Genomic DNA, 23,463 nt, shown 5'->3' on the forward strand with positions numbered 1-23,463 from the left:
AAAGGGAATTGTTACTGAATGTTCCTGTCACCAACAAGACATCGTTCATAGGAAGATGTTCATCTCTGGGGAGTGTTCCGTGTATAAATTATTGAAACAGCAGAAAAAGAAAGAGAGGAAATTTAATAAATGAAGGCATCTGACTTACGAGTGCAGGGCATGGAGGCAGCATCATTTTCTGCTCGGAAAAAGCCTGGATCGCAGGTGCAAGAAGTAGAACCTTCCCAGATGGAGAAACTGTGAGGTGGGCACTTGGAACAGGCAACATCTGTTGAGAAGGCTTTGTGGTATCCAATCTTACAAGCTTAAAGAGAGAAAGGGGGAAAAGAAAGATTAGTTGGCTAATAAATGGTTCTTTTATTTATTCATATGAAAATATCCATGGACATCCAGGAAATGAATAATTAGCACTCAAGTAATGAACTAGTTATCCTGTTCTTGATTGCAAGCAACTGGGAGAGAGAATTTTAAATCCAATGAAAGCTTTTTTAACAAGCAAGCTTACAATTACACCTATAATCTTATATGTGTACAAATCTGGTGGGCGGAAAAAAAACTCATTTCATTCCTTGCATAGAATGAAGATACTTTAAGAAAATGTTTTTAATAGTGGCCCACAAATGTGTACTTGAAGCAATTGATTAAGCAGAAATTAAAGATAGAAAAGTATGCAACACTAAAAGCCATTCAAAACAGAGAAGGCTACCTGGGAGATTTTTATTAATGACAAAGATCAAAAGAAGAGTGGATGTTTGCCAATATTTATAACTCACTTTAGTGTTCTTAATTTTACCATCTGGTCCAGGTATCAATGACCTTTTTCAATCAAAGACATCTCTTGAACTTTGACTAAATGTGATAGGCATGACTAGGAAATGGCTGTCATGAAAGAGTTGCCATATACCAAACAATGGGTAAGTCAGTTACTCATATCCTTTGAATATAAAGTAAGTTGCCTCCCAAGATGGGGCCTCATTGAACTCAAAGGTATTCCTGAAAATCAACATTAAGCTATAGGCTAGTGCTTTTGTTCTGAAACATTCTCATTTCACATTATTTTTTTTAAAAAAAACAAATATCACCTAGAGTCATTATATGAGATAGGCAGCCATAAATTGTATAATAAACAAATAAATGTCAGACCTCAAGGGAAGAATCTGGGGTCACACCAATCCCTAATGTACCAATGTTGCCTCTCCTGACTTAACTTGTCTTAATCAATTGTGCTTCTGTAACAAGCAATGTATACTTTAGGTTTTCTTGCTATCAGTTTCTCATCTTATCATATCTTCTCTTAATGGTTTTACATTAAGTAAATTTCACTACCAATTGAAACTTTAAATTCCTCTCTAGGGATTTGATTCCAAAATTTTCTCAGCACTCCTTTGCAACATTTATAAAGGAGCAAGTCATTTCAACTTTATTAACAAAGCCATTTATGACATCTCTTCAAGAAGCCCAACTTCACAAAGTTTGGCGCAACATCCATAAATATATATATTGTCTTTGTTTACTTTGATTTTCATTAGGTTAAGGTAACTTATAAAACAGACACTAGAGATTTAAGATGTCTTCTTGCTTTAGTTATTACATAATTAAATAGGGCTCAAATTGCAGGTGAATTTTGGTCATAAGGTATTTTTTTAGATAAAAGCTAAAAATCATTGGACTGATACATATATTAACTTTAAAAAATTGTCAAAAGACATTGGCAAAATTTAACATCAATTTGAAGCATCTTTTGGACTTTTTGCATAAAATAGAAAATATGAAATATTCATATGAATTTGAGTATTAAAATATTTATAGATTATTCAAAAATGGATGTTACATTGTAGTTGTAGAGCAAGAGTTGGATTCAAGTTTAATTTATATCTGCTGTAAAGAAGTTGAGTTATTATTTGTATTTGTATTTTATTTTGTATTTTTGTTTCTGTTTTATATTTTTTTCTCATAAACTTTTTTATTGTTTTCTCCAGCATAGAATAAAAAACAATACATAGTTTCCAGCACAAAATCAAGCTTATTATCAAACATATACGGATTTTTTTCTTTTTACTTTGTAATCATTCAGTGGAGGCTCTTATATCTCTTTCTTTCACAAAAGGACTGTAGAAAATATAATACCTTATACAGCGGTACCTCTAGTTACAAACTTAATTAGTTCCTTGACCAGGTTCTTAAGTAGAAACGTTTGTAAGCAGAAGCCATTTTTCCCATAGGAATCAATGTAATAGCGAATAATGCGTGCAAACTCATTAGGAAAATTCAAAATTTTAAGGCTTAAAAAAAAAGCGGCAAGCCGAAGAAGCAGTAGGCAAGAGGGGACTACCCCCATCTTGCTGCCAAAGTATGTCCATGGGAGCCCTGGCCATCCATCACGCGCTGCCCCCTCCTGCCAGAAGCCCGCGGGGTGGGGAAAGCCGGGGGGGAAGGGTGGAACCTTTGGCTCCTGGACAAGCAGGAGAGCCCGGAGCCACTGCCTTCCCACCCAGTTGCCTTGCCTGTCTCTCCCCCCACCCTCGGCCAATGGAACCCACCATGCCAGCTCCAAAAGCCATGCCAAGGTTGCCTGGGAGTCCCCGCTGCCAGGATGGGTTGGCAGGGCAAGGGAGCGGCCTCCAGCCACCTCCCCTGTGCAGCCCAGGTTAGCCGACGAGAGCTTCGCCTCAGCCGTTTCTTCCGAGAATGCCCAGCTGTCTTCTTTCCTACATGGGGAGCAGTAATGGGCAGCCAAAATTTTTACTGCCACACTGTGGGTGTGGCTTACTTTGTGGGTATGGCTTAATGGTCATGTGACTGGGTAGGAGTGGCTTGCCAGCCACGTGTTCAGGTGGGAGTGGCTTGAATGATCATCATTGTTCATGTGAACTGCTAAGTCCTTGATTACAACCTTACCAGTGTCGCTTGTTGGGGTTACAATTTGCTTCGTGTTTCCCGTGCTCTCCTTCCTGGGTCACCCCCCCCCCCACCTCAGGCTGGGTAGCTAGGCGAACGGGTGCTGCCAGAAGCATAAATACTGCCAGCGCCACTTCCAGCCATGCCTTCTGCTTGCACCTCAGGCAGAAGGTGGCCGCGTGAGGCTGGAGGGGAGCCGGGCAGGAGAGAGGGAAGCTCGTCTGAGGCCAGGAAGGAGGAAAGAAGAAAAAAGCAAGGAGTGCAGATGCAGGAGCAGCAGCAGGGCAAAAAAGGAGAGCCGAGACCAGTAATCCAGGAAGTGACAGCCACCCATCAGCTGGAGCTGTGCACCCATCTTCATTTCTGCCGATGGAACTACATTCCACCCCATCCTGCCTGCTGCCCACCTCTGATGGCGAGAAGACCCCCCCCCCGCTGCTGCCTCCTCTCTGCGGAGCTCTCCCCGCTTACCTCCTGTCAATCAAAAGAATTGGATCTTTTGGGAAGGGAAGGCAGCAGGTGGAAGGATGGAATTTATTGTTGCATTTGACTGATCATATTAAACCATCATCCAGCGAATCGGTGCCTCCTTCCCTGTGCGGGAGGAGTTTGAGCAGTAGGGGATATCGGCAAGGGATTCACCTTCCTCCATGGAGGGGGAGAGGGGGTTCGTGGCACCTCAGGATCTGCAGTGGGGAAGAACCTATTGAAGTTTCAGCTGCTTCAGCTGCTCTAAGGAAGGAAGGACAGGGTGGGGAGAGGCAGGGAGGAAGGGGGAGGGAGGAAGGAAAGGGGAGAGGGAAAGAAGGAAGGAAGGAAAGATGGAGGGACACCAGAGTGACCGGCCGCCTCCCCTTGGTAATTCCCGGGGGCTGTAGAGGCCACCCTTCCCCCCGCCCACCCAGCATCCTTTGGAGTTGATCTGAAAGATCTTCCCTCACTGCCCACCCCTCCTTATTTTCTTATAATCATTTAAGCAAAGTAGATTATATATAAAATAATTATTAAATTATGCTCTGTTTTATATATTACATCTATGTGCCATTTTTCTATATATTTTGACTTCTATTCTCTCTTGACTATTAGTTTTGCATTATTTTTTTTATTTTTCAAAAACTGAATAATTTATTTTGAGCCTTTGATGAATTTTGGCTAATTGTTAACATTTGCAGAAGCTAATGTTGTCAGCATCCCATTTCTTATCCAAGTGCACAGAAAAACATAAAATGTCTCCAGTTGAACATGAATTGTTTCCGATAGTGGGCAACTAAATGTATCTGAGAAATACACATAAGGCAAAATAAAGTTACATACAGAATCAAAATGGGTCATATTATGGACATAATGTATAGTAAACATAAGGCGTAGTCTAGTAAATGTAAGATATAGATAGATGTAAGCAGTGAAGGGCTACCAAATTTTTTACTACCACACTGTGGGCGTGGCTTATGCAGGATGTCCTGCATTTTCTTTCAACATCTTTCAATGCAAATTCGGTGTTCTGAGGTAGAGCTCCATTTTCACTACCCCACTGCATCGCCCCCCCGTCCGGACAGTAGCCCACCCCTGGATGTAAGATAGAATAAATATTGTGAGATTTGTGAAATTAAACAGAAAATGCTATCCATCATGGAATTCAAATTCATATCAAATCCACCTGACCACATCAAATGACTACAGTATCTTTATGTACCTAATGATTCCCTTGGAAAACAAAATTTATTGCTGTACTTTCCCTCCAGAAATATTATATTATAATATTATATATTTTTTCAGAACTGGTTTTTCCAAAGTTTGAAATAGTGCAGCTGGTATTGGTAGTTTTTTTTAACAGAAATATGTAACTGAAGTGACAGCATATATTAACATTCTAGAAGTCATATATTCAGACCAAAAATGTATTTTCTACATTTGCACATTGTGGTTTTGAAGTCTGCAGTATGACATTTCCATATAGACAGTTTGATTCTCAAATTAAACAAAATGACAGAAACCAAAGAAGAAATCTGGAAGGAAAATAATTTAAGGATGGAAATACTAGCAATCTGAGCCCCGTTTACTAACTTTTTACTCTTTCCTCAAAACATCTTCCTTGCACTTAATATGCTTGAAAAGATCTGAAGAAAAATAGTGCAAGAAATGTATCCATTTTCACTTATGAACTGAAATGTGCTTTTTTTCTGCTTCTCTCGTATTATGATACATGCAGATCATTTTAATTCAAAAAAGAAAAATGGAACAAAGCCAATTTTTAACAGAATCTACATTTTACCAATCGTAGGTTTTTCATGCACATTATAGACTAATTTAAGCAGAAACACATTCAAGCTCATCTGTGACAAGAGCCCTTAAGTCACTTTGGAGCTTTGCCTGCTTTATTTCAGTCCAAGTGTTTTGAAAGGGCTGGGTCCAGCATTATCCTTTTCTGGCTCGAGAGAACTCACATACCTATTCTTTGGAAAGCATTTGCTTTTTCCTATATATTAATCCCAGTTCATTAATTTTTTAGAACCCAAGAAAACTCTCTGAAACACACACACACACACTGTCTCTCTCCCCCCTCCTCCGTCTGTCTCTCTCTATCTCCCATGCAGCAGTTTTATTTCAGCTGTAGAAAATCACAACACCAAATGCACAATATCTTCATTTTCTTTATTCATGAATCCCAGTTCTTGGCATCTTACTCTATTTGCTAATCCACTACATTAATTCAACATATCTTTACATCTTAACAGACTTTTATGCCACAATTTAATCTTATTCTTGAAAGATCCCGCTCCTTCTCTTTTTCTGACCTAGAAAAACAGCTAAGGACTTTTAAATTAAACAAACTTAAGTTATTATACAGTATTTTCGCATGTTAACAAAGTGATAAAAAAGCCAAGCTGCATAGATCCCAATCTTTATTGAACATTCAGGACAATCCTCCATTCTTTGTTGGGAGGATTTTCTGGAGAAGACAGTGTGTGAATGGCATCCTTACATGGCTCACAGAAAGATGTATTCTTATACGGATTGCAAAAGATGCCATTGTAAAAAGATTAGGTCACATGAGCAATGCAAACTTTGAATTCAATTCCCTTAGCCTTGCCTTAATTAGTTCTTTCTGTTTGAAAGACACAGAGATTGAACGGGGCCAAGGGGGGGGATTTTTTTTTATTCAGATCACACACTGACATGACAAGGTTATTGTGGAAATATCATTGTCTTCAGGATTTCATAATGGAAGTACTGAATCAGAGAAAAACAAAACCCTAACACCTGTGCAGGCTGCCTGATCTCTTCCAGTATATAATTTTATTACACAGAGATCTTTTTCCCCGATAAAACAATTAATGCACTTTACTCTAGGCTATACTGTAGGGCAGTTGTTGGAATTCTGTTGCCTCTTGGGGCAGTCACATATCAACATAATGGCTTCAGTTCAAATATAGTTATACACAGATTGATGCTATGTGACAATATGGGTCTCTTGAGCCAAAGTAGAATATGGAAATCATATAAGAATATATTTTCCTGATGATTCTAAGAAAGTAAGCTATGGCATTTGGACATTAGAGATTGGGATATATTATCACACAGGGATTAAACAGTCATAAAAACAATAGTACACAATTAAGGCAAAGTAATTAAAAAACAAATGTTACAGAGAATTTGTAACTGGAGAAAGCTAGCAGTAAACATATGTCTTTTTTAAAGAGATCACAAATATACCAGCATTTAAAAGATGACTATCACTATGGCATGTTTGGAACTGATATATTATTATAAAGGGAAATGTATTTACATGAAGATAGAGAACAGGAGTGGGTTCCAATTTACTTCACTGCCGGTTCGCTCCCTCCATGTAAAATGAAAGGGACATTGTCCCCAAAAGGTCTATGTGTTTGTTTTTAAAATGCCATACACAAAACACATAACTGTCAAAAAGAATGTAGCTGTCTTGCTGAATTTTAATTTGATCATTTTTTATTTTTACAATATCAGTAGTACCTGTTTTATCCTTTTAACAGATTATCAAATTATAATAAACTCACATCTGCCACCCCCAAGCAGACAGACCCTTCATACTTCAGGGGATTTTCTTTCTTTCTTTTGGCTCTCAACAAATTTACTGGTGTTAATTATACAACTCAATTATTTGTTTCGCTGCACCATGACCTCCCTCAGCAAATATACAGCAATTTTGAATCCAAAAACTCATCAGGTTTTTTTTTTGACAAGGCACCCCAGGCCAGGCTCTTTTGACTAAAAAGCCACTAATCTCTACTTCAAACAAAATTGCAGGATTTTCTTTCACTATCCTTCATGTCATCTTGAATTCCGTGTCTTTTATTTCCTAGTTCACAGGTAGAATATACCATATTGTTTGGAGTATAAGACGCACTGGAGTATAAAACACACCTTGAGGTTGGGGAGATTTATTTGTTTGTTTGTTTGTTTATTTGTTTATTTATTTAGTGGATTTGTATGCCGCTCCTCTCCGGAGACTCGGGGCGGCTAACAGCGACAATAAAACAGTGTACAATAGTAATTTGGTATTAGAAATGATTAAAAATCTATTAATACAAAAACCAAACATACATACATACCATGCATAGAATTGTAAAGGCCTAGGGGGAAAGAGGATCTCAATTCCCCCATGCCTGGCGGCAGAGGTGGGTTTTAAGTTGTTTACGAAAGGCAAGGAGGGTGGGGGCAGTTCTAATCTCTGGGGGGAGTTGGTTCCAGAGGGCCGGGGCCACCACAGAGAAGGCTCTTCCCCTGGGTCCCGCCAGCCGACATTGCTTAGTTGACGGGACCCAGAGAAGATCCACTCTGTGGTCACTGGGATTCGTGCAGCAGAAGGCGGTCCCTGAGGTAATCTGGTCTGGTGCCATGAAGGGCTTTATAGGTTGGGATTAAGCTTCATTCGCTCGCTGGTTTTAAGATCCTGCCTTGTCTTTTTCTGTTTCACTCATATTTTAATGAAGAAAGAAAGAGAAAATATAGTAGCCAAACAAGGCTACTATACAGATTTTCACATTTTTCACACAAAAAAAATGAAAGTAGCACAAGTATCAGGATCAGAACATTTATGGTAAGATTACTATGAAACAATACTGAAGGGATAGTCACTGAAAATAACACCCACACCCACAAAACTGTTCAGTAATACATTCCTTAGCAAAGAGGAGAAAAGTAAGATTTTGCATTTGTAATATTAAAGAATGCTAAAAATTATGCTAAATATGCTTAGGTTCTACTTCAGGTGCACTGACCTTCTACTATTGCTCCAATTTACACTTTTTTTTCATTCAATTGAGTAACATTTAATACTGGTGTCAGCAGCAAGTGATGCTGAGTGAAGAATAATATCTGTACTAGCTTTCCTATTTCAGACTGCTCAAGCTGCTGCTATGCTTATTATAGGCTTCATCTGACTTGGGAAATTTAATTGCTTTTACAGAAAGCTGTTAAGATTCAGGAAATGAGTCAGCTAGCAAATTTCAGAAAGCTAACCATTAAAAAAAATCTCAGGGCATCATTTCTCACTTTATTCAAGCAACTAGGGGCAATCTATGATGACATTGTTAAATTGGCACTTTTAAAAACTAGATCAGTGAAGCTTTTCCAGTGACATAGGGGAAAAAATGCCAGAGTTTATATCTGATAAATATTACACTGAGTGGTGAGCTGGAACCGGTCATTATGTAGAAAGGATAACAGGAAGATTTTCCTTATCTTTTAAATGAAACACAAATATGTATAAGGGATTCAATGGCAATGTAAACATACAAACATACAATAAGAATAATTTTGGGAGTGACTAGAAAATCCAGTCAGTCAAGAATGCTGATACTGTATAGTTAGCCTAGCTGGGGGAAAAAAGCTTAATTTGTTTTATATATGTATAATATTAAAGACACTTCTAAAGGAGTGAGTGGTGGTCAGTTATTTGGTTGTGACCATCCCCTTTGGTGTTCACCCATGAGAGATGTCTGAGAGCAAAGAAGTAATAATATAGGAAATAATTAAACATAAAGAAGCTACGAATCAGGATTTTCCAGTGACCCCATTCTGATGGTATCTTCAAAATTTAAATGTATAAAATATGTTTCATGATGAATAAGTGTTCCCTCGATTTTCGCGGGTTCAAACTTCGCGGAGAGTCTATACCACGGTTTTTCAAAAATATTAATTAAAAAATACTTTGCGGGTTTTTTCCCTATACCACGGTTTTTCCCACCCGATGACGTCATATGTCATCGCCAAACTTTCGTCTGCCTTTAGTAAATATTTTTTTTAATAAACTTTAATAAATAAACATGGTGAGTAATAATCTGAATGGTTGCTAAGGGAATGGGAAATTGTAATTTAGGGATTTAAAGTGTTAAGGGATGGCTTGTGATACTGTTCATAGCCAAAAATAGTGTATTTACTTCCGCATCTCTACTTCGCGGAAATTCAACTTTCACGGGCTGTCTTGGAATGCATCCCCCGCGAAAAGCGAGAAAACACTGTATATCAATGTTTTCAATATTGTTAATATTTAAATTTTTTGCAAAACACATTTTCAACATTTGCAATTTTTAAAGTTGGTAAAACTACCTTAGTTTGTTACACAGTAAAATTTCTTCAGGATTTATCAATACTGTATCTATGAATATAAAATATATGTAACTGACCTTAGAAACATTCCCTAATATATTTTCTAAATACATATATGCTAAGCACATGTGACATATTATATTATCAGCATATATCAGGAGCATGACAGCTTCTTCATTTATGGACTGTAATGTAGAGCATGCTGATCCAATACATGTTAGTAATATTATTATTATTATTATTATTTATTAGATTTGTAAGCCGCCCCTCTCCGTAGACTCGGGGCGGCTCACACATATAACGTATGGAAGGTTTGGGATTTAACAAAAATTTCGACGACCTGAAAAAGAGCAATTGTTAAATCAGTCATTAAGTTGTATTCTGTGCCCAACGGAGTATTAAAATCCGAGTCTGTCTAATCCTAGTCTAGCACCTTAATCATAATCCAATGCTACGTTTCTATCAATAATATACATGTACTCACAGAATACATAAACATATTTTTTTTTTAAAATTGGGTGTACATTTTCCAAATATGTTTTATATGCATTCTGGGTATAATAACAGATATTTTAATGGAGTCTACTCAAGTTGCTGATCCAAACTGTTTTAAGTCCTTGTTTAATTTGTTCTGAAATATGCAGGGGACATCTTTTTCATGCTTAACATCACCTGCTAGCTCTGAAATGTTCTTCCTAGGAACATTTATCTGGCACCATCATTACTAACTTTTAAATGCAAGCAACTTTTAAATACTATACAGGTTTCCTGATAATGTTATATTACATTTAGTCCAGGAATATTCTGGAATTTTTGTCATTCTTTAACGTGGTATTTATTGATATTATCTGCTGACGTGCTTTTTAACTGTGTAACTAACATAAAACCTTTTGAAGACAATTTAAAGTAGGATAAATTGATACGTAAAATGTTCCCCTATCTTTCCTTTCCAGATTGTATACTCTAGTCCATTATAATTGTTTCCTTTATTCATATTTCCCATGGATTTTCAACTGAATTTTAGTTCAAATTGCAAGATATAAAAAGGGGAAAAGAGGAATGGCAATTCGAAGCAAATTTCCTGTCTTCTAATAATTATTAAAATTACTTGTATCAAAACATTGACATATACATTTGTTCCAATAAATAACAAATAGATACCACCATGCACATAAAAATGAAATTAAGAACATATAAGTAACTCTGCTTTTATGCATATAAAGTATAGAAATGAGCAGAAGTCCAACAGCCAGTGCCAATAACATCCGAATTTAGTGAAGATTAGAAAGTAGCCAATTGCAAAGACTTTCCCCCCCTTAAGATTACTAATTATCTGACTCTTTACATAAACAAATCCTAATCCTTGCTTGTAAGCTTCCTTACTCAATCAGTGAGAGAGTAAAGCAGGGAGAAAGCATTAAAAGCTACTGCAGATCAAAGAGCACAGGCAAATATTTTATATCAAGGCAGACCATTGGTCCAAACTGAGGCTCACTTATTTATTTTATTTATTTTTATTTATTTTATTTATTTATCAAGCAGGTATAAGTAATAGGTATTGGTATAAACATAAACATTAGCAAAGTAAGTATAGGAAAATTAGGCAGTAGGACAGGGACGATAAGCACAATGGTGCACTTATGCACGCTTCTTAGAAATGGGGCGAGGTCGACTGTAGATAATCTAAGGTTAACATTTTGGGGGTTTGGGGAAGAAACCACAGAGTCAGGTAGTTTCATTCCAGGCATTGATTACTCTGTTACTGAAGTTGTATTTTTTGCAGCCGAGTTGAAGCAGTTTAAATTAAGTTCGAATTGATTATGTGCTCTTGTTGCAGTTGAAGCCGAAGAAAGGACATTGTGGTAAATGATTTTGTGAACTACATTTAGGTCAGATAAAAGGCAACAAAATTCTAGGTTATCTAAGCCCAAAATTTCAAGTCTGGTGGAATAAGGTATTCTGTTGCGAGCAGAGGAGTGGAGGACTCTTCTTGTGAAATATTTTTGAACGCTCTCAATTGTATTGATATCTATTATGCAGTGTGGGTTCCAGACAGGTGAGCTGTATTCAAGAATAGGTCTAGCAAATGTTTTGTATGATCTGGTTAGTATATTAATATTGCCAGAGAAGAAGCTATGCAGGATTGGATTATTAAACCTTAGTGTCTTTTTGGCAATGTTGTTACAATGGGTTCTGGCACTTAGGTCATTAGATATGAGCACTCCAAGGTCTTTGACAGAGTGAACCCTATAAAGGATTCACTCTATAACATGTCTTCCAAATTTGTATTTTGTGTTCTGATTCATTTTGACAATGTATAAGATAAAGCATTTATTGCTTGAGATTTAAAGTTGCCAGTTGTTTGACCATTTTGATACTTAGTCATGGTCTTTATTATTATTATTATTATTATTATTATTATTATTATTATTATTATTATTATTATTATTATTATTATTTAGATTTGTATGCCGCCCCTCTCCGTAGGCTAGGGGCGGCTCACAACAGATAAAATACATACACACAGTCATATCATGCATAAAGTTACATAGGCAGGGGGAGATGTCTCAGTTCCCCCAAGCCTGACGACAGAGGTGGGTTTTAAGGAGTTTACGAAAGGCAAGGAGGGTGCGGGCAGTCCTAATCTCTGGGGGGAGTTGATTCCAGAGGGTCGGAGCCACCACAGAGAAGGCTCTTCCCCTGGGTCCTGCCAGACAACATTGTTTAGTCGACGGGACCCGGAGAAGACCAACTCTGTGGGACCTAACCGGCCGCTGGGATTCGTGTTGGCAGTGGCTCAAAAGATTTCAGACAGAAATCTTTGCCAGAAAAACATGCAAATGCCAGAGACAGAATTTGGAGCTGTTTGTAGCATGTTCTCTACACATAGCTCAAACTCAAAATTGGGCTAAACATAACAAAACAACATAATACCCGCAAAAGCATTCAAAACATCTGAAAACAGCATGCAAGAACAAAGCTTTGCTGTTGTCATTATTTCCATCTCCCCATGTGGTAAATGCAAATGACTTTGAGCTATCTGAAACTATTTTATCACAATTCTACCTTATAACTACTTCATACAAATTAGTGACACTTCCTTTTTCCAAATGCCTTTATGATGTAACATACAATATCTTGTAGAAGTGTTATGAAAGAACTGTATGTGGGAATAACTATATCAGCGAAGGGCTGCCCGTCTGGTGTGCTACTGGTATGCTACAGAAGACAGGTGCGTGCGCACACACTGGCATGATATGCAGCTTTTGCACATGTGCAAGAAGTGAAATCTTATGCAATGGCGCTTGCACGTGTGAGATTTCACCAATTTTCAGTGGTTTCTTTGTTTCCGGGTATGCGCGGAAGCAAAAAAGCCAAAAAACTCACATACGTGAGTATCTTCGCATAAAATTTCACTTCCTGAGCTTGCACAAAAGCTGAATCTCACAGGGGCACATGCGTGTATGTGTTGAAAAACACAGAGATGTGTGTGCATCTCCATTTTTCCAACTGGGACTGTGCACCAGACCATCCGTGCAGCAGCCCACTTCTGAAGTACCGTATTTTTCGCTCCATAAGACGCAGTTTTTTTCCTCCCAAAGTAGGATGAAAAATCAGCCTCGTCTTATGGAGCGAAGATGCAGGCAGGGAGGGGGGGGGAGGCTGCGAATTCGGAAGCGCCATCCCGCCGGCTGGCTGGCTAGCTGCTGCCTGGCCCACCGTTCCCCGTAAGCTACGCCCGTGAGCAGGCGTACACCCCCAAATACACCCGAGCGCCCTTTTCCACGGGCGCGTGCTCCCCATCCCCCTGCCAGCCCGCGGGGAGGTGGGCGGGGGCGGGGAGGTGTGGCAATAGGAGTAAAGGGAGCCGCAGCCGCCCCTGCCTCCCCACGGTGCCTCCGGCCAAATGCGCCCCTGGCTTCTCCACGCTGCCCTATTGCCCGCCCGATCCGCCTCCTCTGCCACCTCCTGCGTTGGGGCGCGATCTGCCTCCTCTCCTCCGCTGCCTCCTCCTGCCTTGGGGCGCAATCTGCCCCCTCTCCAACGTCGCTGCCTTCTGCCTTGGGGCGCGATTCGCCCCCTCTCCTCCTCCGCCGCCGCCTTCTGCCTTGGGGCGCGATTCGCCCCCTCTCCTCCTCCGCCGCCCCCTGCCTTGGGTGAGCAATCCGGGAGTCCGGGACAGGGTGGCTTTACGCCATGAAGAGAAAACGGCCGACTTTTCCCTGCTGCCGGAGCCGTTTCCTCTTCATGGCGCAAAGCCACACAGTCCCGGACTCCGGGATTGCTCGCCCAAGGCAGGAAGCGGCGGAGGAGGAGAGGGGGCGGATCGCGCCCCAAGGCAGAAGGCGGCGGCGGCGGAGGAGAGGGGGCGAATCGCGCCCCAAGGCAGAAGGCAGCCATCTGCCCAGACAGAAAGGAAACAAGAGAGAGAAAGTGAGAAGAAGAGAGAGAAAGAGGGGGAGAGAGAGAGAAAGAGAGAGGGGGAGAGAGAGAAAGAGAGGGAGAGGGAGAAAGAGAGTGGGAGAGGGGGGAGAGATAGCAAGAGAGGGAGAGAGAGAAAGAGAGAGGGAGAGGGGGGAGAGAGGGGGAGAGGGGGGAGAGATAGCAAGAGAGAGAGAAAGAGAGAGGGAAAGGGGGAGAGAGGGGGGAGAGAAAGAGAGAGGGAGGGAGAGAGAGGAGATAAAGAAAGAGGAGAGAGAGAAAGGAAGAGAAAGAAAGAGGGATAGAAAGAGAGAGAGAGTGAGAGATGCTCAGTGAGCCTTTCTTTGAAGTTGCCTTTCTTTCTTTCTTTCTTTCCTTCTTTCTTTTTCTCTCTTGCTCTCTTGCTCTTTCATTCTTTTTTCTTTCTCTTGCTTTCTTTCTCTCCTTCCTTCCCTCATTCCATTTCTTTCATTCCCCCTCTCTATTTTTATTTCTCTTTCATTTTCTTTCTTTCTCTCTTTCTTGCTTTCTTTCTTGCTCTTTTTCTTTCTCTCTTTTACCTTCCCTTCCTCTATTTCTTCTTTTCTTTCTCCTTCCTACCTTCTTCCCTTCCTCCCTTCAGTCCTTCCTCTCTTACTCTCCCCTTTCATAAGTTTCCTTGCTTCCTTCCTCTGTTCCTGTCCCTTCCCCCTTTCTTTCTTTCTTTCCTCCCTCCATTTCTTGCTTTCCTTTTCCTTCCTCCCTTCTTCCCTCCCTCACTCCCTTCTTTCACTCCTTCCTCTCTTCCTCTCCCCTTTTTGGCTCAAAATATTTTTTTTCTATTTTCCTCCTCTAAAATCTAGGTGCGTCTTATCAGCAGGTGCGTCTTATAGAGCGAAAAATACGGTATACTGCACATACTTTTGTGATTCTATAATAATGCTGTTGTAGTAAAAAAAGAAGAAGAAGAGAAATTAGAAGATGTACTGCAATCAGTTACCAAGCATGAAATAGTTTCCATCTCTTGCAACAATCTACTTGTCACTAGAGTCATTCTTTTGATATACAGCTGATGAACAAAGGCTACAGGAGTGCCTTTGACTCCTGAAAATCTTGAGTTCAAGCTTTCTTTTACTCTCACCTTAATGTAATAAAGGAGAAAATACTGTTTGTGCTAGAAATAACTATGTTTTCTACATTTAATAAATACTGTACTGTATATTGTACCTAAGTTAGGAGTAGAGAATGTGTGATACCGGTTGCTGAATACAACTTGCAGCAGTTTCATGCAATATGACCAAAAGAGAGGTATACAGTAGTTCAGTCCTACACACCAAATGGCAGCACAAATGTACTGTTGTGTGTTTTAGCACTGCTCTGCAAATTGGGAAACAAATTGTCAGCCTTATCAGAATTTTTATTCCAAAATATCTGAACAGGTACCTCATACAAAACAAAATCTGCTCCCAGGCCTCTTTTACTGCAAGACTGTGGCTTACATGGTTTAATTTCTTAGGTATTTTACATGCCGCTCTGAGTCCTCAGAGAGGGGTGGCATACAAATGTAATAAATAATAATAATAATAATTAAAAAATTATAGAAAGTCATATAAATGAAGGGGGGCATAGGAAAGCCTGCTATAACAATTCCAACTTTTATGGTACATTGTATTAGCTTTTATAGCAAATAAAAGGTTAACAAGGATAAATATTTCATCTATAGAAGATTTGAAAACAAAATTCATTCTAACAGCTTTTGTGTTTATCCTTTCTTCTTCCTCCTCCTCGTTTCTAAAGAAACAAATGATCACAAATTCTAGTAGGTCAATTCCCCAGCCTTTTCAAGTGTGGCTGATTAAAAGCACCACCCTATGGCAGTTTATTTATTATTTATATATTCAATTTGTATTCTGGCTTTATATTCAAGCAAGTATTCAGAGTAGATTTTATTCAGGGGTGATTAATTTAATCTAAGGTAGACTGGCACATAATTATATCTTTAGTATTTATGGTGGCATTTGCACAATTATTGATGATCTCATCAAAACTATACCATGAAGATTCTGTATTTAAAATGGCCTCACAGACCAGCAACTATCAATTAACCATGGTTTGGCAAATGGATAGTAATCATGATTATGAATAGTATTATGGGTTCTTTTTTGTTGATGTTTATATATATGTTTGAGTCACTAATAACTTCTGGAGATAGTATGGATAGATCCTGCAGTTTTCTTGGCAAGCCTACTAAAGTGGGTTGGAATTAAGTACTACTTCTTTCCTAAGACTGAGAAATAGTAGCTCAATCTTTAGCCCAATACTTCAATCATACACCAAATTAATCTCATGGCTTCCTTTTAGATTTGGCAAATACATTTATAAATTGGAAATACTAAAACCTGGGCCCAGATATATAACATGGAAATATAACATGGCTTGGCACTGCCCATCCGAGAATATTCCTAGGCAATAGTATGTTTTCAAAAACCTCTGTTCCTATTATCGGAAAAAGAGATTGTAAGAGATTTCAAAATGAATGTGTCCATAAACTTCCCCAACCATGCCTGTTTATCACCCAGGATTGTAGTGATGACAAAAGTTTATGCCAGGAATCAAAGCCTCAAGTCTTGGTTACTGGAGTACCTAAGAATGTTAATGCCTAGAGAAAATTGAAACTATGTCCTTTAGGTAACAGCTATTTAAAAGTTTCTATAGACGGAGAACAATGGGAGATGTGCATTTATTCTTCCCTTCACTAAGATCTGTCTCCTGCAGTCATAATCTCTTTACAGTTCAGCAAGGACATCAGTCAACAGCCACAGGATTTATTTGTTGACAGAGTATATCTGATATGGAAATTAGAAGCAGTGACACTAGGGATGTTGTTTAACAAAGTGGCTTTCACAAACAATATGCTGTAAAAATGCTCTAAGGTCTTACAACTACTTGCAGCCCTTTATAACCTCTGAATTTGGTTCCGTATCTTAATGATAAGATTAAAGCTATCAGTATACAGTCTCAATGTCATAACTTTTATCTAGTTTCAATAAAAGGTATTAAGGTTTAATTTTACTGCCACAATTAACACAATGCTCTTGGTGACATCCCAATGGTGCTTAAAAAGGCTTAGCAGAGAGAAGCTTTATTGTATCGGCAAGAGGGTAACTTCATACTGGCAAAATTAGCTTTTTGCGTTCAAAAAAAGATGTTGTATAATATGAATCTGCTTTGCCACTGATGACAAACGAATGTGGAGGAAAAATCTGCAGTTATATAAGCCTGACCTCCACCCCACCCCAATCAACCAAAGATAGGTTTGTTTCTACTGCTTGTTAATTTGTATAAAGTCCAGGTTTTTATTCTATGCAAAATAATTCAACTTTCCAGATTTACTTTTGATGACTAAACATACCATCATGCAGTCACTGCACTAACTTCATTTTGATCATTAAATTTGACATAAACAAATACAGTTGAATAATTATAGAATCTAGAGTATAGTGTCTTGTGATCAACTTATCATTTTAGTTAGCATAGTATACTATGTCACATTCATAAACTTGTAATATGTTCAGGTATTTTAAATGCATTTTCTATTTTATTTTGGAAGGTGGTGAAAAATGCAGAAGTACTCATCCCAATAACCCTTTAGGAAATAAATCATAAACTTCACACTGTAACCAATTAACAGTAAGAAATACACAGTGCTTAGAGAATTCATTACATTAGGTGGGTAGCAGTGGCTTTTGAAATATAGAAGCATGGCAGACTGGTAAGGGCAGAATTACATTTGGTACACTAATACCTGTGCCTTAATCATTAATTGTGCATCCTAGCTCATAGTGTACAAGTAGTCCTCACTTAAGCATCAGTCGCTTAGTGACCATTCAAAACGATTATAGATCCATTTCACATGGTATTTACTGTATAGCCCAGTTCCAGAATGTCATGTTACTCCACCCTGGCATCATAGGATGTATTTTGGGTTATTAGAAACTAACTCATTTTTATGGTTAATTGTAAACATTCCACAATCACATGTCATGATTTATGTTTTGCTGGAAACTAGACTTTTCAGCTATTTTCCAGTAAAAAATACACAGAAGAATACATGTCCTTTGACTTACTTAACACTATGTTATTTACTTTGTGACTGTAGTATTTGCATAATAATGGCACAAAAAAGGTTGTAAAATTTTAAAATTAATCATAGGGGTGCTTTAACTTACAATGGAAATTTCAGGCTCCATTACGGTTATAAGTCAAGGACTACCTGTAATGAGAAATGTCTTTCTGTAGATAATTTTATGAATTAACTACCTGAGTGAATATTTTTCAGTTGGTTAAATTCTTAAGTTTTATTAAAACCTCTGGTATTAGTTACGTTTTAGTACACGCTCATCTTCTTTTTACTTTTGTTGGAAATAATACTACTGTATCATCTAGAATACCTGGTACTACTGAAAAGGAAAACATGCTAGCTTAACAGTAAAGTCCCAAATTCTCATCTTAAAGATCATACTATAAAAGTATACAAAGCAATTGAAGTGACCCACAACCAATGAGCAGACAATCAAGAAAATATTTTTGCCAATCATGAAAAAGCTACAAAGTTGAGGAGAAACAGTACAAGTGGTATGACTCTTTCCATCATTAGCATTTGGGCTGCTCCAAAGAAGAAGCGTGTCAAAAAATATAAATCCTCATTTAGCACTAGCCAAAAGAATAGATATATACTAGGATTTCATTCTAAAAACCTCATATTGCCAAATATGGTATTTGTTTTTTAGTGAACACTAACAAAATCAGTCTTGTTTCATCAAATGCAAGTGGTAATACAAAGGAAGTTCATTTTGGGAGGAATAAATTTTTGCATTGACAAGATACTGTATTTTTTGGAGTATAAGTCACACCTTTTTTTCCTCCCTAAAAGAGACTGATAATTTGGGTGCATCTTATACTCTGAATGTAATTTTTTTTCAGCCCTAACTAACTGCTGACAATCTTCCTAGCTCTTTGCCTTGCAAGCTCTTTCATTGTTTCTCTTTGCGAATAATGTTTTCCAAGCCCTAAGTCTTTGTAGGGTTTTTTCATTGCTCTAATTTGCTCTGAATAAGTTTCTTTCTAGCACTAACCAGGTGCTAACAATTTTCCCAGCTTTTACTGGCTTGCAAGCTCTTTCATTCTTACTCTCTGAGAAGAACGTTTTCCAAACCCTGTCTTTGTAGATTTTTATTTTTCATTCTCTACTTGATCCTAATGTTTTTTTACTAGCCCTAACCAGGTGCTAATAATGTTCCAAGCTCTTACCAGCTTGCAAGCTCTTTCATTGTTACTCTCTGCAAAGAATGTTTTCCAATCCCTAAGTCTTTGCAGGTCCCCCCCCCAATTGGTCTAACTTGCTCCAAATATTTCTTTCCAGCCCTAACCAGGTGCTAATAATGTTCCCAGCTCTTACCAGCTTGCAAGCTCTTTCATTGTTACTCTTTGCAAATAATGTTTTCCAAGCCCTAAGTCTTTTTTTAGGGGGTTTTTATTGTTACTTGCTCTGAATGTTTCTTTCCAGATGATAATGATGTTCCCAGCTCTTGCTGGCTTGCAAGCTCTTTATTTGTTTCTCTCTCTGAATAAGGTTTTTTCTAAAGCCCTAATCAGGGCATAAAATAATGTGCTGACCAGACTAAGGACGCTAGCCAAATGAATACCTGGTAATCAGATTCTTTTCCCTATTTTGCTTCCTCAAAACTAAGGTGTGTCTTATTCTCCGAAAAATACGGTATATAGCTCAGTTTTATATGGGCTTTCTGGTTTGTGTTGCTTAATTCAACAATTAAAAATATATGAGTCAGCTGAATGAGAAACTCCAAGAAATTATGTCAACATTTCTCTCTTCTCTTCATTTTTTGCAAGGAGATAAATATTTTGATTTTGAAACTATGGTATCAAAATATCTCAAATAAATTTAGATACAGGCTTATACTTTAGGTTAGACAAACAAGCACTTGGATCCAGAGATTGTTTTATTAAAATAATGCTGTGTAATATAAGCCCTATGCTCACTTTTATGTGTGCAGAAATACATTATATTTGTAATTATGGATTCAATCTTAATAAAGAGTGCATGTCTGTAATCCCCAAAGCAGCAATTCAATTTTCATTCATAGTCTTCAGAAGAAAGATTCTGAAGTTAAATTAATTCAGGATCGGTGCTGTGGTGTTTTAATTTGTGAGCTGGCTTGTATTTATGAAAATCTGACATGTTTATAGTCCTTAAAAAAATTAAGTCTATGCTCCATTTCAAACCTACTAAAATAACATTTCAAAGTTTCTAAAATGTGTTTATCAGGTATATACAGTACAGCAAGAATACTTCATAAAATATATACTTTTTCTTGTTTGAATCCATGAATTAAAATAGCATTTTATATGAACAAACATAAATCTACAATGCAAAAAAAGCAAGAAGAATAAAACATTGTGTTGAAATGAATTAGTTATGATATGTCTATTGTTAAAAGCTTCTCTAAATAGTTCACATTTCTTCAATTTTGCAACCAAATAGCAATCACTAGTAATTCAAGAATATTTGTATATTGTCGATATAAACAGAATCTTCAGGACTGTTTGCTTGATGGAGATAAATCATATACAGTATATTGAAGTGTATTTCACAATGGGAAGGAAGTTTATCTCTGCTTTTGGTAATGTGCTCCCCATGAAACCTCTTTTGCTATGAGTTAGTCATGTACGGCAGTACCACTCCATTCACCTTTGTTAATATAAAGCGAGGCTTGGCTGTGCAAATATTTAATGACATCATTCTCCTAAATGTGTTCTGTTCTCCATTAATACATGATTACCTGGATGTTTGCTTTAAAGCTTCACCAGAGAATAATACTTGAGAGGTCTCAGTGTGATAAGCAAATTCTGGCTGTAAATGAAATTAGTCCCTTTTTGGTTCCCAGTTACTTTAAGTCCCCGAGAGGGGGGGGGGAGGGAGGGAGAGAACAAAGAAGGGCATTCATGAATAAAAGCAGTTTGGTTGTACTTTCTTAGAGGACACAAACCAATCCCCCCTCAAATCATCATCATCATCATCATCATCATCATCTTGTAACATGGCTGTGGCTCAATATATTTCCACTGCAGGCAAGACAAAGTGAGATCCCAACCTATCATGCACATGTCATTTAGAATTATTTATAATTTGAGGAACAAACAGAAATAGATACCCTTCCATCTTTCTATCCATCATGTACAAAGTATTAAAAAGGCTTAAGTATATACCAATTGCTCTGAAAAACAGAAACATTTCTCAGGAATTGCTTTGAGGGCGGCCTACATAAACCTTAATAGCAATTTGTTGGTTAACAGGATAATAAACATAAAGAAGTCAAATTCTGCTTCAGAATTAACTTTCTCATACTTGAATTGCAAGTTCTATCAGCATTTTCAAATCAGAGAATTCTAGAATCCATAACTGGTTCCTACCCATAAAGATGGAATCATTTTAAGAAGATTAAGTAACCTCTTACATTTTTTTTCTTGATGTGGTGGGTATAAAAATAACATAGAGGGTACTTTGTCAACATCTCCCCAAGTTGGTAGTAGTTGTTTTTCTCTTGTTCTAATAGTTTCTTTCTGCCATTACCATTATTACTGCCAGAACTGTTATTATTTTATTTTATTTTATTTGCAACAAATGCATAGAAATGTAATTACAGTCACAGTCAGAGGCTCTGATAGTTGGATATAAGTGACAATTAGCAAGGTGTGTCTGAATGTTTAGGTTATGAGAAATGGTGAAGCGTTTGCAATATTTGCCTTGTGTGGGTTGTGCATTACAGAGTGGAAGGCAAAGAGGGAGGGGAAATATGTTAATGCTAACTAATTAAAATAAACAGATATAAACATATATAACAAGCCTTTCAGTCTCAGCAGGTAATAAATGAGAAAGCTTGCAGGAAACAGTTCTTTGTGAAGAAACGTATCTAGATTAACAACCAACGAATGTGGCCCTCATGTGCTGGAATGTGGCTGTAGTCACTGAAGTAGGTCACATCTCTTTGTATAAATTTAAATATATTTGATTGCTTTTCTTTAATTAGAAAATCTATTGGAAGACCTCGGACAATTTTGGTTAGTTAAGAAATTGGATGTGGGCAGAATGGAGCTGTCTGTGTCAAACCTCTATTCTGCTGAAAAGCAGTAACACCATAGTCAACAGGGACTTTAAACAAACAAAAGAGAACACTGAAATTCTATTATAGAGTTCTGTACCTGCATTACATGATGAGGAAAATATAACACAAACACCAGCATATCTCACTAGCATTCACTTCACCCAACCTTTCTGTCAATAGTAAAAAGCTGTTTTGTTTTGTTTTTCTGAGGCCAGGGATTTTCCATTAATGCAATCTGATTTGCAGCCCTCTCTTTTAGAAAGTGAAGGTGAACGTGAGATAGAGGGGAAGGGCTGTCAGCAAAGCTGATAAGGAAATCTGAATGAAACTCCTCAAGCAGAGCAAGGCAGATGAATAGCTACAAATGGGAAAGCCGAACAAGAAATAGTTAGTGTTTTATTGCTTCAGCGCACATGGAAGAATTCAGAAATGCAGATAGGTGCACATGTGCATATGTGGTGCATGAGTCTGTTTCTGTAAGGTGAGGTAAAGATTATAAAATATGACAAGACAAAGTAAACATTAGGCCCTATGAAAAAAATGCATTCGTGGATAAGATCTTTATTAACCATTTCAACCAGAACTGTATTTTTTAATTTTTAAAATGGAAAAAATCAGTTATACCTTGATTCTGTTTCATATTTAACCAAAATGTAACTTGAAAAATACACAATACTATATCTATTTGATCTTAAAAAAAAATTTAAGATCATTTTTTAAGATCATTTTTTCCTCATACAGAAACCAATATTGTCCAACCTGGATAAGGGTCTACAGAGTGGTCAATAAATGAAATGCTTATGATGATATAAACTTATTAATTCTACTACTTATTCACTTATTTCAGATATAAAGAATATAATTACAAGTATATAATTACAGAATTTTCTTCATCTATCAGATACTTAGCAAAAATTAGCAAAAATTTAATTCAATTAACAAAAACAAAACTGCAGCAACAATAGCAATATAATTTTATGTTTGCACAATTATGTGTACACACACACACATAAAATACAGACACATACGCACCCACACATTACTAAACGTCTGTGTGTGTGTGTCTTTGCGAGATATACTGCATTACATTTTCATAATTAAAGTGAAATACCTTAAGAAACAAAAAGGAAATAGGCGTTGTTCCTTACCTGAATGCCTCTTTTCATCAGGTGCAACCAAGCCTTCAGAATGGGTTGACCTTGACAATCGGCTTGAGCAACGAGTCAGTCAATTTGCACGCATGCCAGCATCTGGTGTAGCCCAGATCTGATGCACCCTGAAGACCAGACTCAAGCATGGCGACTCATGGCTAAGTTGACTCCCTCACCCAATTTATATAAAACAAAAAACCTTATAATACCTAATGAGCTAAAATTAAACTAATAACCTA

At 37.7% G+C, this 23,463-nt stretch overlaps 1 protein-coding gene across 1 annotated transcript in view; it reads right to left on the bottom strand.

Moving 5' to 3' along the window:
* Positions 1 to 23,463, bottom strand: part of EPHA4 (EPH receptor A4) — a 204,694-nt gene that overhangs the window by 132,919 nt on the left and 48,312 nt on the right. Inside the window, exon 4 of the mRNA XM_070753287.1 lies at positions 149 to 304. Within this exon, the coding sequence (XP_070609388.1) occupies positions 149 to 304 (156 nt within the window). The remainder of the gene's footprint in view (positions 1 to 148; positions 305 to 23,463) is intronic.

The sequence above is a fragment of the Erythrolamprus reginae genome, chromosome 5 (genome assembly GCF_031021105.1).
Source record: "Erythrolamprus reginae isolate rEryReg1 chromosome 5, rEryReg1.hap1, whole genome shotgun sequence".
NCBI classification, from domain to species: Eukaryota; Metazoa; Chordata; class Lepidosauria; order Squamata; family Dipsadidae; genus Erythrolamprus; species Erythrolamprus reginae.